This window comes from Sarcophilus harrisii, chromosome 2 (genome assembly GCF_902635505.1).
Source record: "Sarcophilus harrisii chromosome 2, mSarHar1.11, whole genome shotgun sequence".
Lineage (NCBI taxonomy): Eukaryota > Metazoa > Chordata > Mammalia > Dasyuromorphia > Dasyuridae > Sarcophilus > Sarcophilus harrisii.
In genome coordinates, this window is record NC_045427.1 from 153,844 (window position 1) to 175,215 (window position 21,372).

The following is a 21,372-nucleotide window of genomic DNA, read 5'->3' on the forward strand; positions in this document are numbered from 1 at the left end:
TGCTTTCTTTCAGTAAACTAGAAACAACAATTTAATGCCTAGTTAGTAAGAATAGTTAAAACTGATAGGTACCAGATGGTATGGGCAAGCTCCTCCTTTAACTTGCCCTTTTCTTCCCAGTTCTAAGCAGCTGATTTTCCTCCAGTGTCCCAGGGTTTCTGGCTCTTGAACCAAGACTGAAAATGAAGACTGTTTTTTGTGCCTTGAGGTATTACATGCAGAAACAAAATTCCTATTTAAATTTGGGAAAGATAATGGCCAGTGGCCAGTTTTGCCACCTATTTGATCAAAGCAAAGTTTAAATCATTTGCAGTCTTTCTTATCTAAATGTAGATACCTAGCCTCCCAAAACAGAAAATCTTTGGAGTTGTTTTCAGAAGTCCTTAGTTAAAAGTAAACAAATGAAAGCAAACTTTTAGTTAGTAGCTTTTGTTAATCATTTTTTTTGGGGGGAGAAACAAAACAAGAGGTATGAAACTCATGCATATTGTCTTTGGACTTTTTCTTTTATAATTCTACTTCATAGGGGAAAGTGGAGTTTTGGGTTGAATTTTGACTTTTCTTTTTTTTTTTTGTATCATTGTTGTGTTGAATATTTGATGGAGTTTTCCTGGCATGTCATTGGTTGTTGAATTTTTGGTGTGGTTTTCTAGGTATGTCATTGCCATGTCTTTTCTGTTTCTTGTTCATTTTCTTTCCTTTTATGATTGAGGGAAAAAGGGGACACTGTGCCAAGCTTCCCCAAGCCCCTTATGCTTGTAGGAAATAGCTCTGTCTGCTTTTTTCAGGAAACAGCCTGGTTTCCCAGACTTTGACTTCTGAGCTGAGACTGGAGGTTGCCCTACTGATCTGCTTCTCTACTGAGCCAGAACTTGAAGGTCTCAGTTGCTGATCTGCTGTGATCACTGATGCTAATAATTATTAAAAATGAGTCTGGAGTAGTTTGTATGGAAGTTATACCTTTCAACCACCTTTAGTCTCAGCAGGCCCTGACCTTGATTCAAAAAGGGGCTCCTTGATAGAATCACCTGGAAATTGGCAGGATGATATAACTATTAAAAGAGTTGGACAAGACTGAATTACTCAACAACAAATATTCTCCAAGCTTATAGTCTCCTTTAAGGTAAGACCAAGGATCACTGGGGCACCATATTGCCCAGAGCCCTGGATTAGAAATCAGCAATTCACGTGTTTCAATCCTGCCTCAGATACTTATAGGTGTATTAGCCTGTGCATGTTACTCCAACCTGCTGCCTCACTTTCCCCATGTATAAAATGAGCTGGAGAATGAAGTTGGAAACTACTCTAGCATCTTTGTCACCACAGAAATAACACATCAGGCAAAACCATCATGATGACCTGAAGACCATCAATTGTAATTGGATGGCAACAGCTTCCATGCATAGACTTGGTAACATTAAGCCTTCCTTCAGGAGACCACTAGGCCTAATTGTTATGAGTAAAAAACCTCAACTGAGGATTCAAAACTCTGAGCATCAGTATTTTATCAGGGAAGAATGAATTTAATAATAAAAGGGAACCAATGGCTTCCCTGTGAAGCTAAGGACCTGGAAGATCCCTCCCCATTTTCAGGATAAAACAATAAATAGAAGTTGTTATGTGGAAAATTAGAGGATGAAAAACATTATGGGGACAGGGACAACATGATTGATTTAAAGTCTGAAATACGATTTGATAATAGCCCCTCTTTGTATCTTAAAAGTATTGATATTTTCCACCCGGATCTTGCAGAAATAAGTGATAGCAAATTTCCTCTAATTATATGAAAATAACTAGAAATTATATTTCCAGGAATGACATCATTTTGGTTGGTATAGAAACAGATATTCTAGAATTGGATCAGAATAGTTAAACATAAAGAAGATAATTCATTTCTTTGTCTTGAAATGATTTACAGGTCATGGTGAAAGAACAATTCCTTTTTTGCATTTAAGTGAAAGCACTGCACTTTTAACTTAGTTCAATTTTTAATTAAATATGACTGATGAGAAAACTGGACTTTTGTATTTAACTGAGGAACACTGAACTTTTTAATTTATGACCTTCTTCACCTTCTTGAAGAGACTGATGCCATTGGCGGGAGGAGGAGGGTAATGGATGACTTTCAAGTAGGTTAGATTTAAGAGGCAGAACTATGCAGCCATCAGCCTCTCTGAACTTCAGTCATGAGTCCAGTGGGCAAGACATTGGAGCTGGTATTGGCCCCTATTTCTGCCTAATGTATAAACCCATCAACAACTAAGACTTGAGAGGATTTCATATGCTTGAAGATGGTGATCTTGGAGGTTTTCTACCATTAGACCAAACAGATTACAAAGTTAAAAGATTTTATATGCTAATTTATAGTCAAGGTTGATGTCACCTTTGGCAGCCACCTCTCACTCACCATTTGTCAAGGGAGTCAGATGTTTGCTGATCAGTGCATTTCCTGAACTTCCTTGGTGTCCTCTGTTGGGATAATTTACATTGCTCATACTTCTTAAAGAATTATAGGAAAAAAATGAGGTGACCTCAAAGTAAGGAAGAGCACTGATGGGTGGACTGCCAGAACACTATGCAAATACCCTTCAGCTGTGAGAAAATAAGGAAGAACTCCATCATATTGGATGGATCCTCTGTGGTAAACATATGTGAAACCTAGGCAAGAGTCCCATAGGGTGCATAGACAGACTGACATCCATATTGTAGGAACTTCAAATTGAAGAGATCATTGATAAGGGAGTCACAGTGTATATGGTTTTTCTTGGTTTTCCTTACTTCATTCCACTCTATTTACATATCCTCAAGCTTCTTTGAATTCTTTATATCTAAAATCTTTATATCTATCTCTTATGATGCAAAAATATTCCAATATGTTCATGTAACACCATTTGTTTAAACATTGTCCAACTGAAGAACATCTTTTTCTTTTGTACCTACTGATCTTTCCCTCAGTTTCTTACAATTTATGCCTTTTAGTGGGGTTTCTGTATCACAAAGTATAGGTATTTGATCATCTTTTAATAAATCAGAATACCAAATAACTTTTCAAAACAGTTGGACCAATTCATACCTATATATATTGTGTTACTATGCCTCCAATTCTACAGCCCCTATTTCCAACTTTTGGGTTTATCACTGCCATTTTAATGGATGTAAACTGTAAATTCTGAGTTGAAATCTTTCATTCTTAAAAATCTTTCATTCTTAAAACATTTTCTGCCTGAATAAATATGACAAGAAATCCATTTCATTAGTTGCACAGAAAGAGCTTTTCATTTAGGAATGATGTGCAAGTTACCTAACTCAACAAAGATCTAGTTTTAGAATTTTCCATATCTTGCTGCCTCCTCCCCACACTCAATCACACCCAGAAGGCTTAGTGAAGTTATCTCAATTATTAGGCCAAATCTGAAACTGAGGACCCAGTAAGAAGTGGCATTGAGGAGTGGGGTTCATCTTCAAGACCCTCTTTAGTCTCTTAGATCCACAGGATCTTTAAAGGATTTAGAATTAGAAGAGACCCTAAGCCTAACCTAAATGCACTGAAGCCCATTTAATTTAAATTACTTTTTTTATGATTTATTAATTTTAGAGGAAAAGATTAATTTTAATTTTAGATATTATTGTATTAGTGATATCTTGATAAGTGAATAAAAATACATTTCCATATGTGTTGTTAATAATTACACTGTAAACAGATCCTAGAAAAAATGCAGTGGTTTCAGTCTTTTTCTGTGTAACTAATAAAGAAATAGGTCAGGAAATGTTTTCCCTGCAAAAGTTTGATTATACCTTCCTCCCTTGCTCCTCATTTTTGTTTCATGTCTAATGATGTCCACTCTAACCTTCTATCTCAATTATTTTAGCAAATGGGTGATAGGCTTCTTTATCTCATGTTACATTAACTTTAGTCTTTTAAATACGTTTGTCAAATTTTGTGAAACCCTAAGCACACAAGCTATCAACCTCACTTTCTTTCTACTTCATTCTTAGGGAGTCTGTCATATAATGGGGTATTTTGTCTCTCCTTCCATTAGAATTTTGTTTGCTCATTTCTCTAAACTATTTCTTGACTTTAACTTTTATGTGAAAGTTAGATTTTGTTCCTGTCCCAAGATTCCGAATTTTAGTGCTGCTGTTTTCAGAACTCATTCTGGGGAACTGTGATTTTTCAACTCTTTGAGACGACATCATCCAAGAGAGGTGTGAACTATCCTTCTAACCTTTGCTCTCGTCTGTGAACAACCACAAGAACAAGTACTATTTTCTTCCCCTGAATTGTGACTGGCATCCCTGCTCACTTGCAGCTGTGAGCTCCAGTGTGCTATTGCTCATCCTGGGATTGTGACTAGAACTTGAAACACAGATCCCCTCATAGGGAATGAATTACTAAAACAGTGTTTGGACCCCAATGCCAGTAAGTTTTTTTCCCATAATCTCCTGATCTGATCTCCTTACTGAGGACTGAGAGCTCCAGAAATCACTTCTGCAGATTAAGTTTCCCCCCAAGCCTATGTTGGTTTGCCTGGAAGGGCCTATGTTGGACTGCACTAAATTATCATACCAGTGAAATAGATTTTCCTAGTACATCAAGTTGTCTTAGCCTGGAAAATGGTTTTATTTCATCCTCTGTGTCAGTTCTACTATTCCAGAAATTTTCTGAGGTGTGTTTTTTAAGTTTTTTGGTGGAAAATTTGGAAGATCTAAGATGAACACTGCCTTTATTCTGCCATTTTGGTTTCCCTTTTAGTAGAATTTTTTTTTAGTTTTTTCTTTTTGATTAAAGCTTTTTATTTTCTATTTTTTTAATTGAAGCTTTTTATTTTCAAAACATATGCAAGAATAATTTTTCTTCATGACCCTTGCAAAACCTTGTGTTCCAATTTCCCTACCTTCCTCCAATGCCTCCCGTACATAGCAAGTAATCCAATACATGGTAAAAAATATATGTAAATCCATTATAGGGATCCATATATATACAATTATCTTGCTGCACAAGAAAAATCAGACCAAAAAGGAAAATAAATGAGAAAGAAAATAAAATGAAAACAAACAACAGAAAAAAATGCCACAGACCTCTCTGGATGTAAATAGCTCTAAAGACCATCGGGACTGGCCTGAATCATCTTACTGTTGAGAAGAGTCATGTCCATTAGATTTGATCATCATATACTCTTGCTGTTGTACACATTGTTGTGTAAAATGATCTCCTAGTTCTGCTCATTTCACTCAGCATCAGTTCCTATAAGTCTTTCCACGATGATTGTTCTTACAGAACAATAATGTTCCATAAGTTTCATACACCATAACTTATTCAGCCATTCTCCAGCTGATGGGCATCCACTCAGTTTCCAGTTTTTTGCCCTTACCAAAAGGGCTGCCATAAATATTTATGTACTTCTGGATCCTTTTCCCTCCTTTAAGGTCTCTCTGGGATATGGGCCCAATAGAAACACTGCTGAATTAGAGGTTAAGAACAGTTTGATAACCCTTTGGGCAAAGTTCCAAATTGTTCTTCAGAATGGATGGATCAGTTCACAACTCCAACAATAGTTTCCCACATACCCTATAACATGTCCTTAACTTTTTCTGTCATTTTAGCCAATATGAGAAGTGTGTAGTGGTAATGCAGACTTATCTTAGCTTGCATTTCTCTCATCAGTAGTGATTTAGAGCACCTTTTCATGACTAGAAATGGTTTCCACTTCTATTCATATCCTTTCACCATTTATCAATTGGAGCAAGGCTTGAATTTTTATAAATTTGAGTCAATTCTCTATATATTTTAGAAATGAGGCCTTTATCAGAGCTTTTGAATGTAAAAAAGTTTTCCTAGTTTATTGCTTCCCTTCTAAATATCTTTAATTCTTCTTTGGTCACAAATTCCTCCTCCACAAATCTGAGATAAATGATCCTCTGTTCTTCTGATTTGCTTGTAATATTACTTTTTATGTCTACATCTTGAACTCATTTTGACCTTATCTTGGTATACGGTATTAGATGTGGATCAGTACCTAGTTTCACATTTTCCAAGCAGTTATTGTCAAATAGAGTATACTTATCCCAAAAGCTGGGGTCTTTGGGTTTGTCAAATCCTACATTACTATAGTCATTTGACTATTTTGTCCTGTGAACCTACCCTATTCCACTGATCAATTACTCTATTTCTTAGCCAGCATCAAATTGTTTTGATGACCACTGCTTTATAATATAGTTTTAGGTCGGACCAAGCCACCTTCATTTGAATTTTTTCATTAATTACCTTGAAATTCTTTACCTTTTGGAATTCCAGATGAACCTTGTTACTTTTTTCTAGATCTCTAAAATAATTTCTAGGGAGTTTGAATGGTATGGTACTAAAGTAGATTTAGGTAGATTTTTTATTACATTCACTTGGCCTACCCATGAGCACTTGATATATTTTCAATTGATTAGATCTGATTTTATTTGTGTGGAAACTTTTGCAGTTGTGTTCATATAGTTTGCCTTGGCAAGAACTCTCTTATGTTTAAAAATTTTTTAACAACACTAGTTACATTCATAAACCCTCTCCTCAGTTTGCATTCTCTAATGTCCAGTGAGGACTCTCCTTTCTCTAAAAGTCTTTCCACAATGATTACATTCATAAGATTTCCCTTCAGTGTGGATTTTCCGATGCAGAATAAAAAATTCATTTATAATTTTTTTTTCTTTTTTAAAGTGTTTTATTTTCAAAACATAGGCATGCATAATTTTCAACATTGACCCTTGCAAAACAATGTCAAATTTTTTTCCTACCTTACCCCCATCCCATCCCCTAGCAATATGATCCATGGCAAATAATCCAATGAGTTTCATGTAAGTCTCTCTTGGCCTCTCTGAAATTGTCAAGTTGATTATTTCTTAAAGAAAAATAATATCCCATAATGTTCATCTACCATAACTTATTCAGACATTCTCTAACTGTTGGGAATTCACTCAAAAATTTCCCTTCCAAAAAAAAACAAAAACAAAACACTTCCACTATTACTTACATTCATAAGGTTTCTCTCCAGGATGGATTGTCTGATGTCCAGTAAGAGCTCACTTCTAAATGCCTTTTTACACTGATAACATTCCTAACATTTCTCTACAGTGTGGACTCCCTGATGTGTACTAAGAGTTCATCTATTTTTAAAAGCTTTTCCACATTATTTAACTTCATAAGGTGTCACTCCAGTGTGGAATCTCTGATGTCTGGTAAGAGCACCCTTTTTGCTAAAAGCCTTTCCACATTGGTTACATTCGTTAGGTTTCTCTTCGGTGTGGGTTTTCTGATGATTAGTAAGACTTTGCTTATGTCTAAAAGGCTTTCCACACTGGTTACATTCATAAGGTTTCTCTCCAGTGTGGATTTTCTGATGTCCAACAAGAGCTCCATTTTTTCTAAAAGTTTTTCCACACTGCTTACATTCATAAGGTTTCTCTCCAGTGTGGGTCCTCTGATGTCCAATAAGAGTTCCATTTTCTCTAAAAGTCTTTCCACACTGGTTACATTCATAAGGTTTCTCTCCAGTGTGGATTCTCTGATGTCCAGTAAGAGCTCCCTTTTTTCTAAAAGTCTTTCCACACTGTTCACACTCATAAGGTTTCTCTCCAGTGTGGATTCTTTGATGTCCAGTAAGAGCTCCCTTTTTTCTAAAAGCCTTCCCACATTGGTTACATTCATAAGGTTTCTCTCCAGTGTGGATTCTCTGATGTCCAATAAGAGTTCCTTTTTCTCTAAAAGCCTTTCCACATTGGTTACATTCATAAGGTTTCTCTCCAGTGTGGATTCTCTGATGTCCAATAAGAGTTCCCTTATGTCTAAAAGCCTTTCCACATTGATTACATTCATAAGGTTTCTCTCCAGTGTGGATTCTCTGATGATCAATAAGACGTTGCTTATATATAAAAGCCTTTCCACACTGGTTACATTCATAAGGTTTCTCTCCAGTGTGGGTTCTCTGATGTAAAGTAAGAAATCCTCTATTTGTAAAAGCCTTTCCACATTGATTACATTCATAAGGTTTCTCTCCAGTGTGGGTTCTCTTATGTACAGTAAGAACTCCCCTTTTTCTAAAAGCCTTTCCACAATGGTTACATTCATAAGGTTTCTCTCCAGTGTGGGTTCTCTGATGTACAGTAAGAGCTCCCTTTTGTCTAAAAGCCTTTCCACATTGGTTACATTCATAAGGAGTCTCTCCAGTGTGGGTTCTCTGATGATCAGTAAGAGCTCCCTTGTCTCTAAAGCTCTTCCCACATTGATTACATTCATAAGGCTTCTCTCCAGTGTGGGTTCTTTGATGTCCAGTAAGAGATGCCTTTTGTCTAAAAGCCTTCCCACACTGGTTACATTCATAAGGTTTCTCTCCAGTGTGGACTAGTTGATGTCTAATAAGAGCTCCATTCTGTCTAAAAGCCTTTCCACATTGGTTACATTCATAAGGTTTCTCTGCAGTGTGGGTTATCTGATGTAAACTAAGAAATCCTCTATTTGTAAAAGCCTTTCCACATTGGTTACATTCATAAGGTTTCTCTCCAGTGTGGATTCTCTGATGGTCAGTAAGACTGTTCTTATGTCTAAAGGCCTTCCCACATTGATTACATTCATAAGGTTTTTCTCCTGTGTGGATTCTCTGGTGTGTAGTAAGAATTCCTCTTTTTATAAAAGCTTTCCCACATTGGTTACATTCATAAGGCTTCCTTCCAGTGCGGATTTTCTGATGTACAATGAGAGTTTCCTTTTTTATAAAACCTTTTCCACATTGGTTTCCTTCACAATCTCTCTCTCTAATCTGGATTCTCTCATGTGATGCACAAATTTCTCTCCAAGTTAAGTCACAGCGACCATCACCCATCAGTCTTTGCTTGTGAGTTTCCAACACAGAATGATTTTGCTCTGCAGGAGTTTCCTTCATTCCAAGTCTAATCTCTGCTTCCAAAAAAGAAAGAAAGAAAACAACAAACAATTAAAGAAATATAAACATGATGTAGGCATATATATATGTTTGTTTATTTCTATCCCCTTCCCTCCATGAGCAGAAGAGAAACTCAGTTTTTTCTCTTTTTCTAGGCAAAGAGAAAAATTCTAAATGGTCAGAAGCAATCACTTTAAATCTCATTAGTTTACATGCCAAACATAATTTATTTTTTAAGGAGCTTCCTGCACACTTACAGTGGAACCTCACAATAAACCTGTGACAACACGGAGAATGCCTTAATTCTGATTGGGTGCACAACTTGGGTCAGAATGGCTGAGGGACTTGACCAGCAGCATAGACTAGGATAAACATTCTGTGACTGGGCATGCTCTGCCGACAGTATGTGACAAATGATCTCCATTCTCAATTTTTGCCTTTCCCTTTAATTATTTGCACTTTCAATGCTTTTTCCATAGATATGTCATGTGGTGCATATATAGTAAAGATTCAAGTAATTTTATGATCCATCCTACTTGTAACCATAACAAATTTCCATGATGATCACTTTCAGTTTTATTTTTCTATTACATTACCTGAGGTCATATTCAGAAGGCTAACCCACTTGTTATATGTAGCAAAGAATTTGTAACTTATACCTGAGTATAACATATGTCAAGAGTGATTTTGTACTGACACATTACTTTTTTTGAGACAGCTAATAGTTATTTCTTTTTTAAACAATTATCATGGGGTAGCTAGGTGGCACAGTGGATAGAGCACCAGTCCTGAAGTTAGGAGGACCTGAGTTCAAATGTGGTCACAGATACTTAACACTTCCTGCCTGTGCGATCCTGGGCAAGTCTCTTAACACCCATTGCCTGAGGGGGGAAAATATCATTATGTGTCCCCTGCATAGCTTAACAAGCACAATTTTTAAAAATGTATGAAAATATCCACATCTGAAAATGTGTTTCATATAGAAAATTGAATTCTTCATCTTGTGATATGGGACTTACACTATGGCAATTCTTTCCCTTTTAGAACCTCACAAATTCACTGAAGGATTGAGATAATGATCCAAGGCGTCTGACCCAAAAATGTGTTAGTGGCACCTTCAGTGGTAAATAAATGTCTGATTCGGTTATATAGGCAGCTGTCCTCTGGGACAACACAGATGTGCATAGTTCCACATTTACAAGTCTTTCTGCAGTGATTTCACTGTATCATTATCACCAATACGCTGCTGTGGAGAACTGTGCAGTGATCCCATCAAACTCTGGCTGCTTTTAAGTGCAATACAGACTTTTGGTTTCTCAAAATGACATTACAGTGTTCCCAGCATTTCAGGAAGGCTGAACATTCATATACAAATGGCCACAGGAGTGCAAAGACCCTTGGGCCTGTCTCTTCCTGGGCCAGTGTAGTTCTTTCCTTCCTGGGTTACCTAGCAACCCCATCTCTAATTGTGACTTGAGTCTGAATTTCTGAAGCAATGCTGACAGGCTACTTGAAAACCATGGTCAGGAGGCAGGGACAGGAGAGGCCATCAGGAAATCACCATGGAAGGCCACAACCTATCCTGAAAATCAGACCTCACTCACAGGTATAAACTTATTTTCTCATTTTCACGTTTCCTCTGATTATGTTACTCTTCTTCCATCTGGCAGTTTCTCAAAGGAATTGGTTGGTGACATGGGTTGGTCATTCAAGAAGGATTCAGTTACTATCCTTTCAAAGGTTGTGAGCATGTAAATATTATAGAAAAGCAACATAAAGCAATATCTGAAATTGACCCTTGAGTATATTTGTCATTTAGTGCAAAACTTGTCAAGAGCCAATAAAAATATATAAATCTTTTTTTTTTTTTTTTTTTTTTAAAACAGTAATCAGCGATTGCTTTGACTGCCTAGATTTTAAAAATGAATTCCATGTCTCCATTTTTGGTCTAATGCTCCTGTTTTCTACATCATACCTATATGACTATGTTCATCATATCTGCTTCAAAATCATAATACAGTCAGAGTGGATAGAATGTGAATAGGGCCTTGAATCTGGAAACGGAGGGTTTTAATTTCACTTCAGAAATTTGCTGGTCAAGTTATAGACCTCGGTTAGATTCAGTTTTTTTATCTGTCAAATGGGCATAATAATAACAGTTAAGTCCTTGGAGTCTCGTGAGGACAAAATAAGACAATGCAGAGCATGGCACACAGGGCTGTATACATGCCAGCTATTTTACTTCACCTTGGCCCTTTCCTGCCCAGTTCTGCCCTCCTTTTTAAACCATTATGATCCTCACCAATTAATGATGCACTGAGGCACTAAATTATTAAGTTTATCTGGTGCACAGTGGGTCTCTCCACAGTCGCTGGTATATTGTTTGCCCTATCACTCTGTGACCTCCAGGGGATGTCCCTCACATCTCTTTGTGTTACTGGTGTTTATCCCAGGGCTGCCAAGTAGCAGGCCCTTAATTGTTTATTGACTAGAAGAAGTTCTAAGAAATGGCTCATGTCCCAAATCTAATCCCTTTGGGCAATTTCAGGAGAGCTCCATTGCCCCAAATCCCTAACAGTGACTTGTTACAGTATCATAGATGAGCACTGGAAGGGCCCTACAGGGCCACGGAGCGCAGCCCACTCATTTTGTAGATGGGAAACCGAGATTTCACTGAGGAGCCCTGGACACTGCTGCCAAGAAATATCCAACAAAGAAATCCAAATCTGGCCTTTCTCCCCTAAACTGAGCATTTACTTCAGGGTAAGTCCCAGAAGCCTCTTGTAACTACAGCTCTCATATACCTGCTTACACCTAACTCACCTTGAGAGCATTTCTTCAGTCCTTCTTGGTCCAGCATCCACAGTGCTTCCCTTTGCTCAAAATAAGAGGTCACCTCTTCTCTGAGAACTGGAAGCCCTGGGCACGGAAATCAGAAAGAAGATGGAGAGAAGTTGGTCACTTGGTTCTCCTTAGGGAAAGATGAGGATCCAGAGCTGTTCCCTGCTGAAATTCAGCCCCTGATGTTCAGACATATCCGTCAATATTCACCGACTGGGACCTGTAAAGCAAGTGACCTAAGACAGGACATGCCCACTATTTGTACAGCTTCCTCTGAGAGAGCCAAAGGCCCTTCCTCCCACCACCTGTCCTGTGAGGCTCCCTTATGGCAGAAACTTCTGATCCTAAACCTGGGGAAAAAGAGTTACTGGGTGGGAGCAGCCTCAGGCCTGATTAAGAGGGACCTTGAACTTAGTATACCTTTTTTACAGAAGGATAGCCTCATTCCACAGTTTTCATTTTCCACAACTTAAAGAGAGCCGGTAGTTCAGTGGAGAGTCCTGGACATAGAGTCAAGTGTACCTGAGTTTGAAGTGAGCCTTGGACAATTACTAACTGTGCACCTCTGGGCAAGTCAATTAAACTCTGTTTTCCTCAGTTTCTTCAATTCTCAAATGGAGATAACAGTATCACCCTAACTTGGAAACTTAAGATGAGAATAAAGTGACAAAATATTTTGTTTTACTTTTAATTTATAAACAAACATTTCCATATCATAGTACATTAAAAAATGATTAAAACTTGATTGCACATGAAATTATAAATCCACAATGTACAACTTTCTATTACTTTCAAATAGACAACAAAATTATCACATAAATTTTTTCCTATCGCTTTGCCTGTCCCTAACTTAGAGCTGGCTGCCATTACAAAGAAATTTATTATATACATAGATAAATAATAGACATGTAAATATATATGCATACACACATATACTTATGTAAAATTATGATAATCATATTTCTGTTTATCAGATTTTTCTCTGCATGCAAATGGCATCTTTCTTGATTTGTCCTTTATCATTAATTTAGGTACTTAGAAAAAATCAAAGTAACTTATTTGCTGGAAGTGGTTCTTGATGAATGTGACTATATTGTAAAGAAAGCATATGGCACAGCACTGGGCAAATAGTTTGTAAAAATAAATGCTTTTTCCCTTCCATTCCTTTCCCTCCACTTGGAAATGTCCACCAAGCTAGCTGTTTCTTACCACTTTTGCTGGAATTTTATAGGCAATACTAAGGCAGATAAAAACAATTAAAAGAGAAACTTCCTATACTCTAGGGCCAATTAGTTGCTTTCAGCTATAAATTGATGCTTGTTAACAAAAAAAATAAAAAAAAAAGGAATATTCCAAATACTAGACCCATCCCCAAAAGGAATGAATTGAAAGGAAAAGCTGTTTGAAAAATTTTCAGAACTTTGGCAGACAAAAACTTGTGTCCAGGTAGAGGCTAACCCCTAAGATTTGTTCCATGTTTGAGATGCTTCCACTGATTTAATCTTTCACCTGGAATGGGTAAGAGAGAGGTCAGGAACAACAAAGGACATTCCTACATCCTATCATACAAGGCAAAGACCAGCACTTTCCCTTCTCTTTCCCCACTCCCCAAATCTTGCACCCTAGAGAATGGAGATTTTCCTTTTGATTGCAGACTTGCAATTATCAGCAGAAGTGCCCTTACCCAGGGATAGCAGGTTCTTGGCATTCTCCACCATGACCTCCTTGTACAGCTCCTTTTGAGAGGGCTCCAAGAGCCGCCACTCCTCCTTAGTGAAATCCACAGCCACATCCTTGAATGTCACCATCACCTAAGCCATCAAAAGTCATGATATGGAGCTGAAAGACACTTCAGAAATAGAGTCCAAACTCCTCCAATTTACTGGAGAAAGCTGAAACTCAGATTTGCCCAAAGGTCATAGGCTTTTTCAGAGTCAGGGTCAGCTCTTGAGACTGTGGTCATTACGAGACTGATAAAATTTGGGATCAGTTGAAATAAAGCTGAGTAATGACTTATTACAGAATACATAACAGAACGACACCCTAGGGCCACATGGCATATCCCTTTAATGAATTCTTCCAAACACTTTTCCTTGATAATCCTTTTGCTTTTCCAACTGATTTCCCATTTCCCACTCCTTGTGCCCATTTTATGTTTGCATTTTATCTATAACCTTTTCTCCTAAATAAACCACCTTTTGCCAAAGGGAACGGCCATTGTGAATTTTACACATGTTTATTTCAAACAAGGAATTGCTAACCTGGCCTCATCGTGGTCTATGTGTAAACCACATTTTAAAGTTTTTCTTCTGATCTATTATTTCACTTCTGAACATGTGAGGAACTTATTGCTTTTTTATAGATTTTGAGATTGCCAAGGAGACCACATGGAGGGATGGGAAGTTGGACAAGGTGGAGAAAGGCAGGAGACCTGATTTAGGAGGTGGGTTCCACTGATGAAAATTCTTATAGGAGATGGGGACCTAAAGTGCCTGAAAAATCTACTAGTCTTGGGGTTGAGGGAGTTGTCACTCCTGGGGGAAACTAGCACTTGGAGAAGGACAGCATGGGCACAGGGTTGCCATTTGTAGAAGAATGTGGAGAAAAAATGAAAGGACAGCAAGGGAGGATGAATTATCTGGAGGGGATGTTTCCTGCTAGAAGCAAGGTTCTCTCTTTGGACTTTCCTTGGTTTTAGTATTGGGTCTGTGTTTGATTCTTGTAGGATTCTTATCACTTTCTTGTTTGGAAAATTCAGTGGTGAAGTATGGGTACTGTTTGTTACAGATCTGAGAGGCACCTGTGCAGATGGGCAACATTAAGTAGTAGAAAGCTCCTACAGCACAGCCTCAGAATGGGGACCTTGGAGGCTTTGATTGTATGAAGTGTCAAGGGAAAAAGAACGACGAGGTGAGCAGAGGTGCTGTGTGACAGAGAATGAGAATCTAGGCAAAACAGGAAGGGAAGTAGGACACAGAGGAAAGGGAGAAAGACCTCTGTCAGAAAGGGAAAGAAAATGGATGCAATTAGAAAACCAATGAAAAGGACTAGTTGAAGAACAAGACAGGGAGGGGAATCTGTAGGAGAACTAAAGGGAAAAGGGAGAGGAAGACAAGCAGAATGAAATAAAGTAGAAGAGATGAACAAATGTCTAGAGAAATTTGAGGTAAAAGACTTATGACATCTTCTGAATGGGACCATAAAGATGCATATTTCTTTTCAACATATAGTACTTTTAGAAAAATTAACGATCGAGATACAGAGATCCTGCACACACATGTAAAAAGGTAGAAAGTATCAATATACTCTTTCATTCCCTAATGAAATAAGAATGAAAACTGCTTCAGAGATCACCAACAAAAAATGCAAACCTAAAAGGAGATTTACCAGCGACTGATTACATTATGTCTGAGACAGAGAACAGAACTTAGGAATGATAACTTTGTAAAAGAAAATGAAAACGATTAATTAAACAATATTCCAAAATTTCTGAGGTTCAGCTTAAACTGTCCTCAGGAGAAACATAGAATTACCAGCACACATTAAGAATACAGAAAAAGTGAAGATTAAATGAATATGCAATATTAAAAAAAACCCAGAAAAATAAATGAACAAATCCCAAATAAATACAAAAAATAAGATGTAATAATTAGAAGGGAAATGGATAAACTGGAAATAAAAAAATGACAAATAAAAGAAAACCTTTACCCACTCTGATCAAAGAGAGCATAAAATCCAGTCAATGAAATAGCAAACATCAAAGGTGAAATCACAAGGAAACCAGAAGGAATAAAGGATAATCAATACCTAGAATACAGTTTTATGGTAAAGAAATGAGAAGAAAAAGCTAAGAGGAAAATGTCAATAGGTAAATGTCCAGAAGGGTAGTGAGAAAGAAGCAGAAGGGATGGGAAGGTCCAAGGAGGCAGGAGAGATGAGAAAGAGAGACAAGGAGGAGAAAGCAAGAAGGCACCTCCTTCTCCCCTCCCACTACCTGAGGACCACGCTCCGTCTGCGCCCCGCCCCTTTGAGGCTTTAGGCCCTGAGAGTTTAAGCACAATGATCAAAGGAAATGAAGGAAGCAAGGAAGGGATTGAGGGGGCCAGAAAGCCTGCATGGGAAGGCGCCATGTGGGGCAAGGGCAGGTATGGCGGACACAAACTCAGAGAGTCCGAAGGGCGGTGTGATAAGGGAAGTGCCTGTAGGGCGCCACTTGGAGCCTTGGGGCTACTTCCTGAAAGGCCCCTGGCCGGTTCTAACCCATCAGCCCCGCAAATTCCTCTAACCCAGTAGCATCTCCTTTGTGCTGCTCTAACCCAGTAGCGCCCCCTTTGGACCCGGCTAGGCCAAACTTAGCAGTTTTCGGATCCCCCAGGATCCCCCAGGAGGTGCGAGCATTCCGGCTTTGTTCAGTCTCTCTCAGGGAGGGGAGCAAGAGAAGAGGAGCTCTGCTCAGGGGTGTCTGTCCCAGCTGCGCCCCCTCCAGGAGCGCCAGGCCCGGCTCCCAGAAATGCGGAGGCGGAGCCCAGACCCCAGGCTTCGGCAGTTAGGGCGGTCCCAGGCAGAGCTCCAGCAGGAGGACACGCCCCTGGCCAGCTCAAGGAACCTATAGCAGTTCCTTCACTCCGGCCTCAGAGGCCCCGCCCCTTGCACCTCCTGGGCCCGCCCTACCAGCTGACTCTGGGGCATATCTCAGAGAGAGAGCAGGGCTTATGGCCCCTTACAAAATAGCCCGATATATTCCAATGAGCAGCAGACAGGAAAATTCCCTCAAATCTGTAACAAACAGTACCCATCCTTCACCACTGAATCTTCCAAACAAGGAAGCGTCCGATAAGAATCCTACAAGAATCAAACACAGAACCAAGGGTGAAACCAAGGAAAGTCCAAACAGAGAAAGGAAATTACAAATCAAAGAATGAATATTGTTTTTTTTCTCCAATTTTAAACAAAATCCTATCAAAGCAAGCACTGTTAAATCATCCAAGAAACCATTCATTATGAGCAAGTGGGATTTCTACCAGGGATGGAAAGATATTTCAACATTAGGAAAGCAATGAACATAATCACATTCTAAAACAAAACATCTAAAATCACACAGTCAATTCAATAGATAAAGAGAATGCTTTGGACAAAGTACAACACTCTTGTGGTAGACATTTAATCAGAAGCACAGGCCTAATGGGGCCAGAATTCTTGGAAGAATGAGAGCTAGAGTTAGACGTGTTTATGAATGGAGTACTTGAGGGGAGACTAAATGGAAAAGAAATGAGTTTCGTGAAATAATCAAGTTCATAAAACGTTGCCCATAGAACAAGCTCTCTAAAAACTTAGACCAATTAGGAGCCCCAAGACAATGACAAATACTAAACCAAATTCAAGAGACTTTAATATAGGGAAGAAAATGTAAGACATCTCAAAGTAACCAAGTCACAGAGAAAAGGGAGCAAGGCAAAACTTAAGTGTCATTGTCCTAGCAGAATGCCATGAAAAACAGCCCACACAAGACTGAAAGAAATTGTTAAAGTCCCCACCTATATCCTAAGGAGAGAAAAAATGCACAGGTTACTTTGGTGAGACAGGCCCTGAATTTTTTTCAGAAATGCACTTTCAGCTGTTCTTGTCATAACCTTGCAGTTAAAAGCACATTCCTTTCCCAAATAAAATCCATAGAACAATGATCTTAGAGATCACAGACATTCCAGCTCCAGGAACCTTGGCCAAGTATCAAAATTTCCTGATATGGGCAGCTTCCTTTAGCCCAGGGAGCTTCTCGCATGACTAGTCTGTGTGCTCTTGTGTGAATAGAGCTCCTGATGGCCAAGAGAAAAATTCTCAGATTTCTCTCTGCACCTTCCTCGAACCACCTCAACTTCCTCCTAGGAAATCATCACCAAAATGCAGAGCTGCAAAGTGAACCAGAAACATCCTGCAAGCCTCCAGAAAGAATGTCCAATACAATCAAGTATCAAGGAGCCACCATTAGCACCAGACCCAATGCTAGCAGCAATTCTCATTAAGGAGCAGAGAACTTGGAATAAAATATAACAGAAGGCAAAGGACATGATCTTATGGTCAAAAGTAAATTATGAAGCAAAAACACGCTCTTAGGGGAAAGGACCTTTAATGAAAATTCTTCCAAGCACTGCTAAGGAAGACCATAAATGAAAAAAACTTTAGAAGTTCAAACACAAGTGAAGAGAAAAACAAAAAATAATCCTGAATGAACTGGCCTCAGGGACTCAAAATAAAAGGACAAACGAGTTATATGCAATTATAGTGAGATGACACGTGTCCACTTAGATCCCTCTTTGGGCTTCCAGAAGGAATCAAAGTCGAGGAAAGCTGGAAATGTCTTTGTCAGTCTTCATGATTTTAGGAGACTTAGAAAGAGCGGAAGTGGGTGCAGAGAAAGGAGGGCTGGGAAAGTACTCTGGCAAGGAGGGTCAGCAGGTAGACATCACAAACAAAGGAGTGGGGACACCGAACTCCGGCCATCTAGTCAAGGAAGGAAGAATAAATACATAGGGAGGATGAATAGAGAAGTGCAAATGTACTCCCAGGAAAAGGGGAGAAGAAAAGGGAGGGAATCATGGGGAGAAGAGATGAAGGGAGGGATCAGTCCTGAGCAAAACAAAATCAAAGGATGCACACAAATGCGCCTTGTTCTGTTTGAATGGGTAAAGGAACCTGAGGCATTGATCAGAGTTCCCTGAAATAGACATGTGACTGCAGGGAGTCACATGTGTATATGTATGTGATGGGAAGGCATCGAGGTAAGGGCCATAAACGAAGGGCCCCCTATGGCAGCAACCTCGGCTAGCTCAAAGACCCAGGACGCTGAAGAACAGTGAGGAATCACATTGCTGCTTCTGCCTCTTAAAGAGGGCAGACCCTGGTGCAGAAGAAGAAATAGGTTTTAGGACTTCAGCAAGTAGATCTTTTCATTGTTCAGACGGACTGGACCGTGTGTGAATGGGTTTGGTTTTTTGAGTTCTCAGTAGAGGGGGAGCTGGTGAAAAAGTGAGACAGTGGATCCTGGTTAATATTAATGTGTGTGTGTGAGAGTGTGTGTATGTGTGTGTACATGTCCATATACACACATAGGAACATTTGTTATGGGCCAGAATTTGAAACAAGGTGCTGTCAGTGGAAGTGATAGAGACAATGGTTGCTTACCATGGTGCTTAACAGTTCTTTAGTTCAGTACACGTCCTTAGTACTTACTATGATTCACAAGATTCACACCTTTAAAAGAGCATATATAAGGTAGGAGCCTCAGCCAGGATTCAGTCCAGGAGATTCAGAAGCCAGAGAAGGCAGTCGGGGAAAACTAGGGAAGAGACAGACTATGGTGGCAGTCCTCCTGCCTCCCCACAGAAACCAAGACACATTCAGGAGGACCTCAAGAAGCTGGCAGAAGCAAGAAGACAAAGGACTGGCGCAGGAGCTTAAACCCGGAACCGAGGAGAGAGATAGGCCTCTGAAAGCTAAACGGGCCCCAGGAAAGAAGACAAGACTTGCAAAGACACAACAAAGGATTTGGGCTTTAACTTCTGGCTGACTTGTGGGGATTACTGAACTGAAAGGTTTCCTCAAGAAGCACTCGGAAACCTGCTCCTGAGAATATTAATTTATTTTTATTTTATTTTATTTTACTACCTCAAATGTTTCCTTCACTTTATTTTTTCCATAGCTATTTATTTACAAGTTATATGTATGAGTAATTTTACATCATTGACAATTACCAAACCTTTGTTCCAATTTTTCCCTCCTTCCCATTTCCCCTAGATGGCAGGGATGACCAGTAGATGTTAAATAGAGAATATTAATTTAGAGAAGAATATTACACTGATCAATCAGTTCCTGAGGCTTCATGAGGACATGTTGTACACGGAGCATATTATTTAGATGTAACTATGAGAAATTGTGCTTCAGGAGCTTCAGGGGAGCACGTCACAGGGAGACCAAAGGAGGAGGAGAGACTCTGGGGAGGGGGATGGGCAGGCCCAAGAGAGCAGATCTGATTCCTGGGGAATGGAGATTCCTGATGAAATAAGTGGAGAACCTCCTCAGTCCTCTCTAATGTAGTGACCCCCCCCAAAAGGGTGTGTGTGTGTGTGTGTATTTCAGTGCCCTGGCATCCAGGGGTCCAAGGAATCAGCTGGGCAGGGCAGGATTGTTACTTCTGTGTTTCCCCGTTTTTGTAAAGAAATGACCCATCCATCGGGCCCTGCCACCCACAGCCCATCCTCCCTGTCTATAGAAAAGGCTGTGACTGCTGATGTTGGTCGGGTCCGGTGCGCCACCTGAGGAGAAGGTCCAGGTTCCCAGGGCCCATTGCCTCTGGACTCCTGGCTCCCTGTGGAGGTAGCAAAGCAATCAAAGACTCCATTTTGCCAAGTTCCTCCCTCTGGTCCCTGGTCTTAATCTCAGGGTCCTGTTGCTCCCACCCTTGAAGGACCCACAGAAGGTGCCAAGCCAATGCTCTCACAAGCAGAGGTCACCCTAACCTTGGGGGCTTTAATTAAGCCTCCCTGAAAAACCTAAGAGGCCAGAGCCCAGGAGGCCCCCTCCTTTCTTACCTTTGCATAGAAAATCCCAGCTTTCCTCATCCTGGTCCCAGGCCGATTGCCTTGGTGCACAGCCTGGGAGACTGGCTTTGGGGCCCTGACAGTAAAACTGTGCAATTTCACCCCACTTTGGGCGTCTGTCTTTGACCCAATCCCTGCCTGGGCCAGTCCTTGCTCACAAGAAGCTGGAGAGGGAGAAACATCCCGAGGAGGAGAGAGGACTTTCCCTCCTTCTAAGCAGGAGAAAGCCTATGGGGATTCATGGAGCTGGAGGTCCTCCAGGAGTTACAAGGCCCTGGTCTTGTCCTCAGGGGAGACTGCACCAGTGGGAGGGGGCACTAGGGGTGGCAGTGGGAGACACCAGCCGGAATTCAGGAGGCCCAGTCCAAATTAACACCTTAACCCTGCTGTGTGACCCTGGGAAAGTCACTAACCCCAATTGCCTAAGGGGGATAAAAATCAATGCAGGAGGGTTTCAGGATTGGAAGTATGAGGTCTGAGAGGAAGGCTGCTCCTCCATCTTTTACTCCTCTCTCCTCCCTCCCTCCCCATCCTTTCCAGAGAGCCCAGAGCTACAGGGGCCTGAGGGAGTCCGAGGGAGAGACCAAGCCTCCAAGGCTCCTGAGTCAGAGCTCCCCTCCTGTTCCTCAGCCCTCCCTCCAAGGAACTAACCCAACTTATCATTCCAGCCAAAGACTGACTGCTTTGGTGTAGGAGGGAGGGAAAAGGTGGAAGGAAGGGCCTGGAATGGAGGCCCCAGGGCCAGCTCAGGGAAGCCAGAGCTTGGGAGACCAAATCCGGTCTGGCCGGAAGGGGGCGAGGAAGCAGGAGGTTGGGGAGCAGAGAGGGTCCGGGAGGCCAGACAGGCCAGTGTGGTTCCGTGGCAGGGGTCAGCCTGCTGGGGGAGAGGAGGCTCCGACGGGCCGTGAGCCTGGGAAAGCCGGAGGCCTCTGTCCGGGCTGCTGGAGGGTGGGGAGCTGGAACCCTGGGAGAGCTGCTGAAACTGGGACTGGACTTTGAGGAACGGAGCCAAGGGC

At 40.4% G+C, this 21,372-nt stretch overlaps 1 protein-coding gene across 1 annotated transcript; it reads right to left on the minus strand.

Annotated features, from left to right (window-relative positions):
* Window positions 1–6,480: 6,480 nt before the first annotated feature.
* On the minus strand, window positions 6,481–20,228 carry LOC116419039 (zinc finger protein 260-like). Its single transcript, XM_031949536.1, has 4 exons — window positions 20,072–20,228; window positions 13,447–13,573; window positions 11,745–11,840; window positions 6,481–8,935 (listed from the first exon to the last, which is right to left on the minus strand). The coding sequence occupies exons 2-4, from the start codon at window positions 13,568–13,570 to the stop codon at window positions 7,173–7,175; spliced, it is 1,983 nt and encodes a 660-aa protein (XP_031805396.1). The 5' UTR covers window positions 13,571–13,573; window positions 20,072–20,228; the 3' UTR covers window positions 6,481–7,172.
* Between the last annotated feature and the right edge of the window lie 1,144 nt (window positions 20,229–21,372).

Bases quoted from the DNA above. Each gene is read 5' to 3' on its own strand.
- LOC116419039 (XM_031949536.1), bottom strand. From the start codon at position 13,570: ATGGTGACATTCAAGGATGTGGCTGTGGATTTCACTAAGGAGGAGTGG. The intron at 11,841-13,446 runs GTAAGGGCACTT...TTCCGTGCCCAG, and splicing joins CAAGAACCTGCTATCCCTGG to GGCTTCCAGTTCTCAGAGAA. The intron at 8,936-11,744 runs GTGAGTTAGGTG...TTTTGGAAGCAG, and splicing joins ACTGAAGAAATGCTCTCAAG to AGATTAGACTTGGAATGAAG.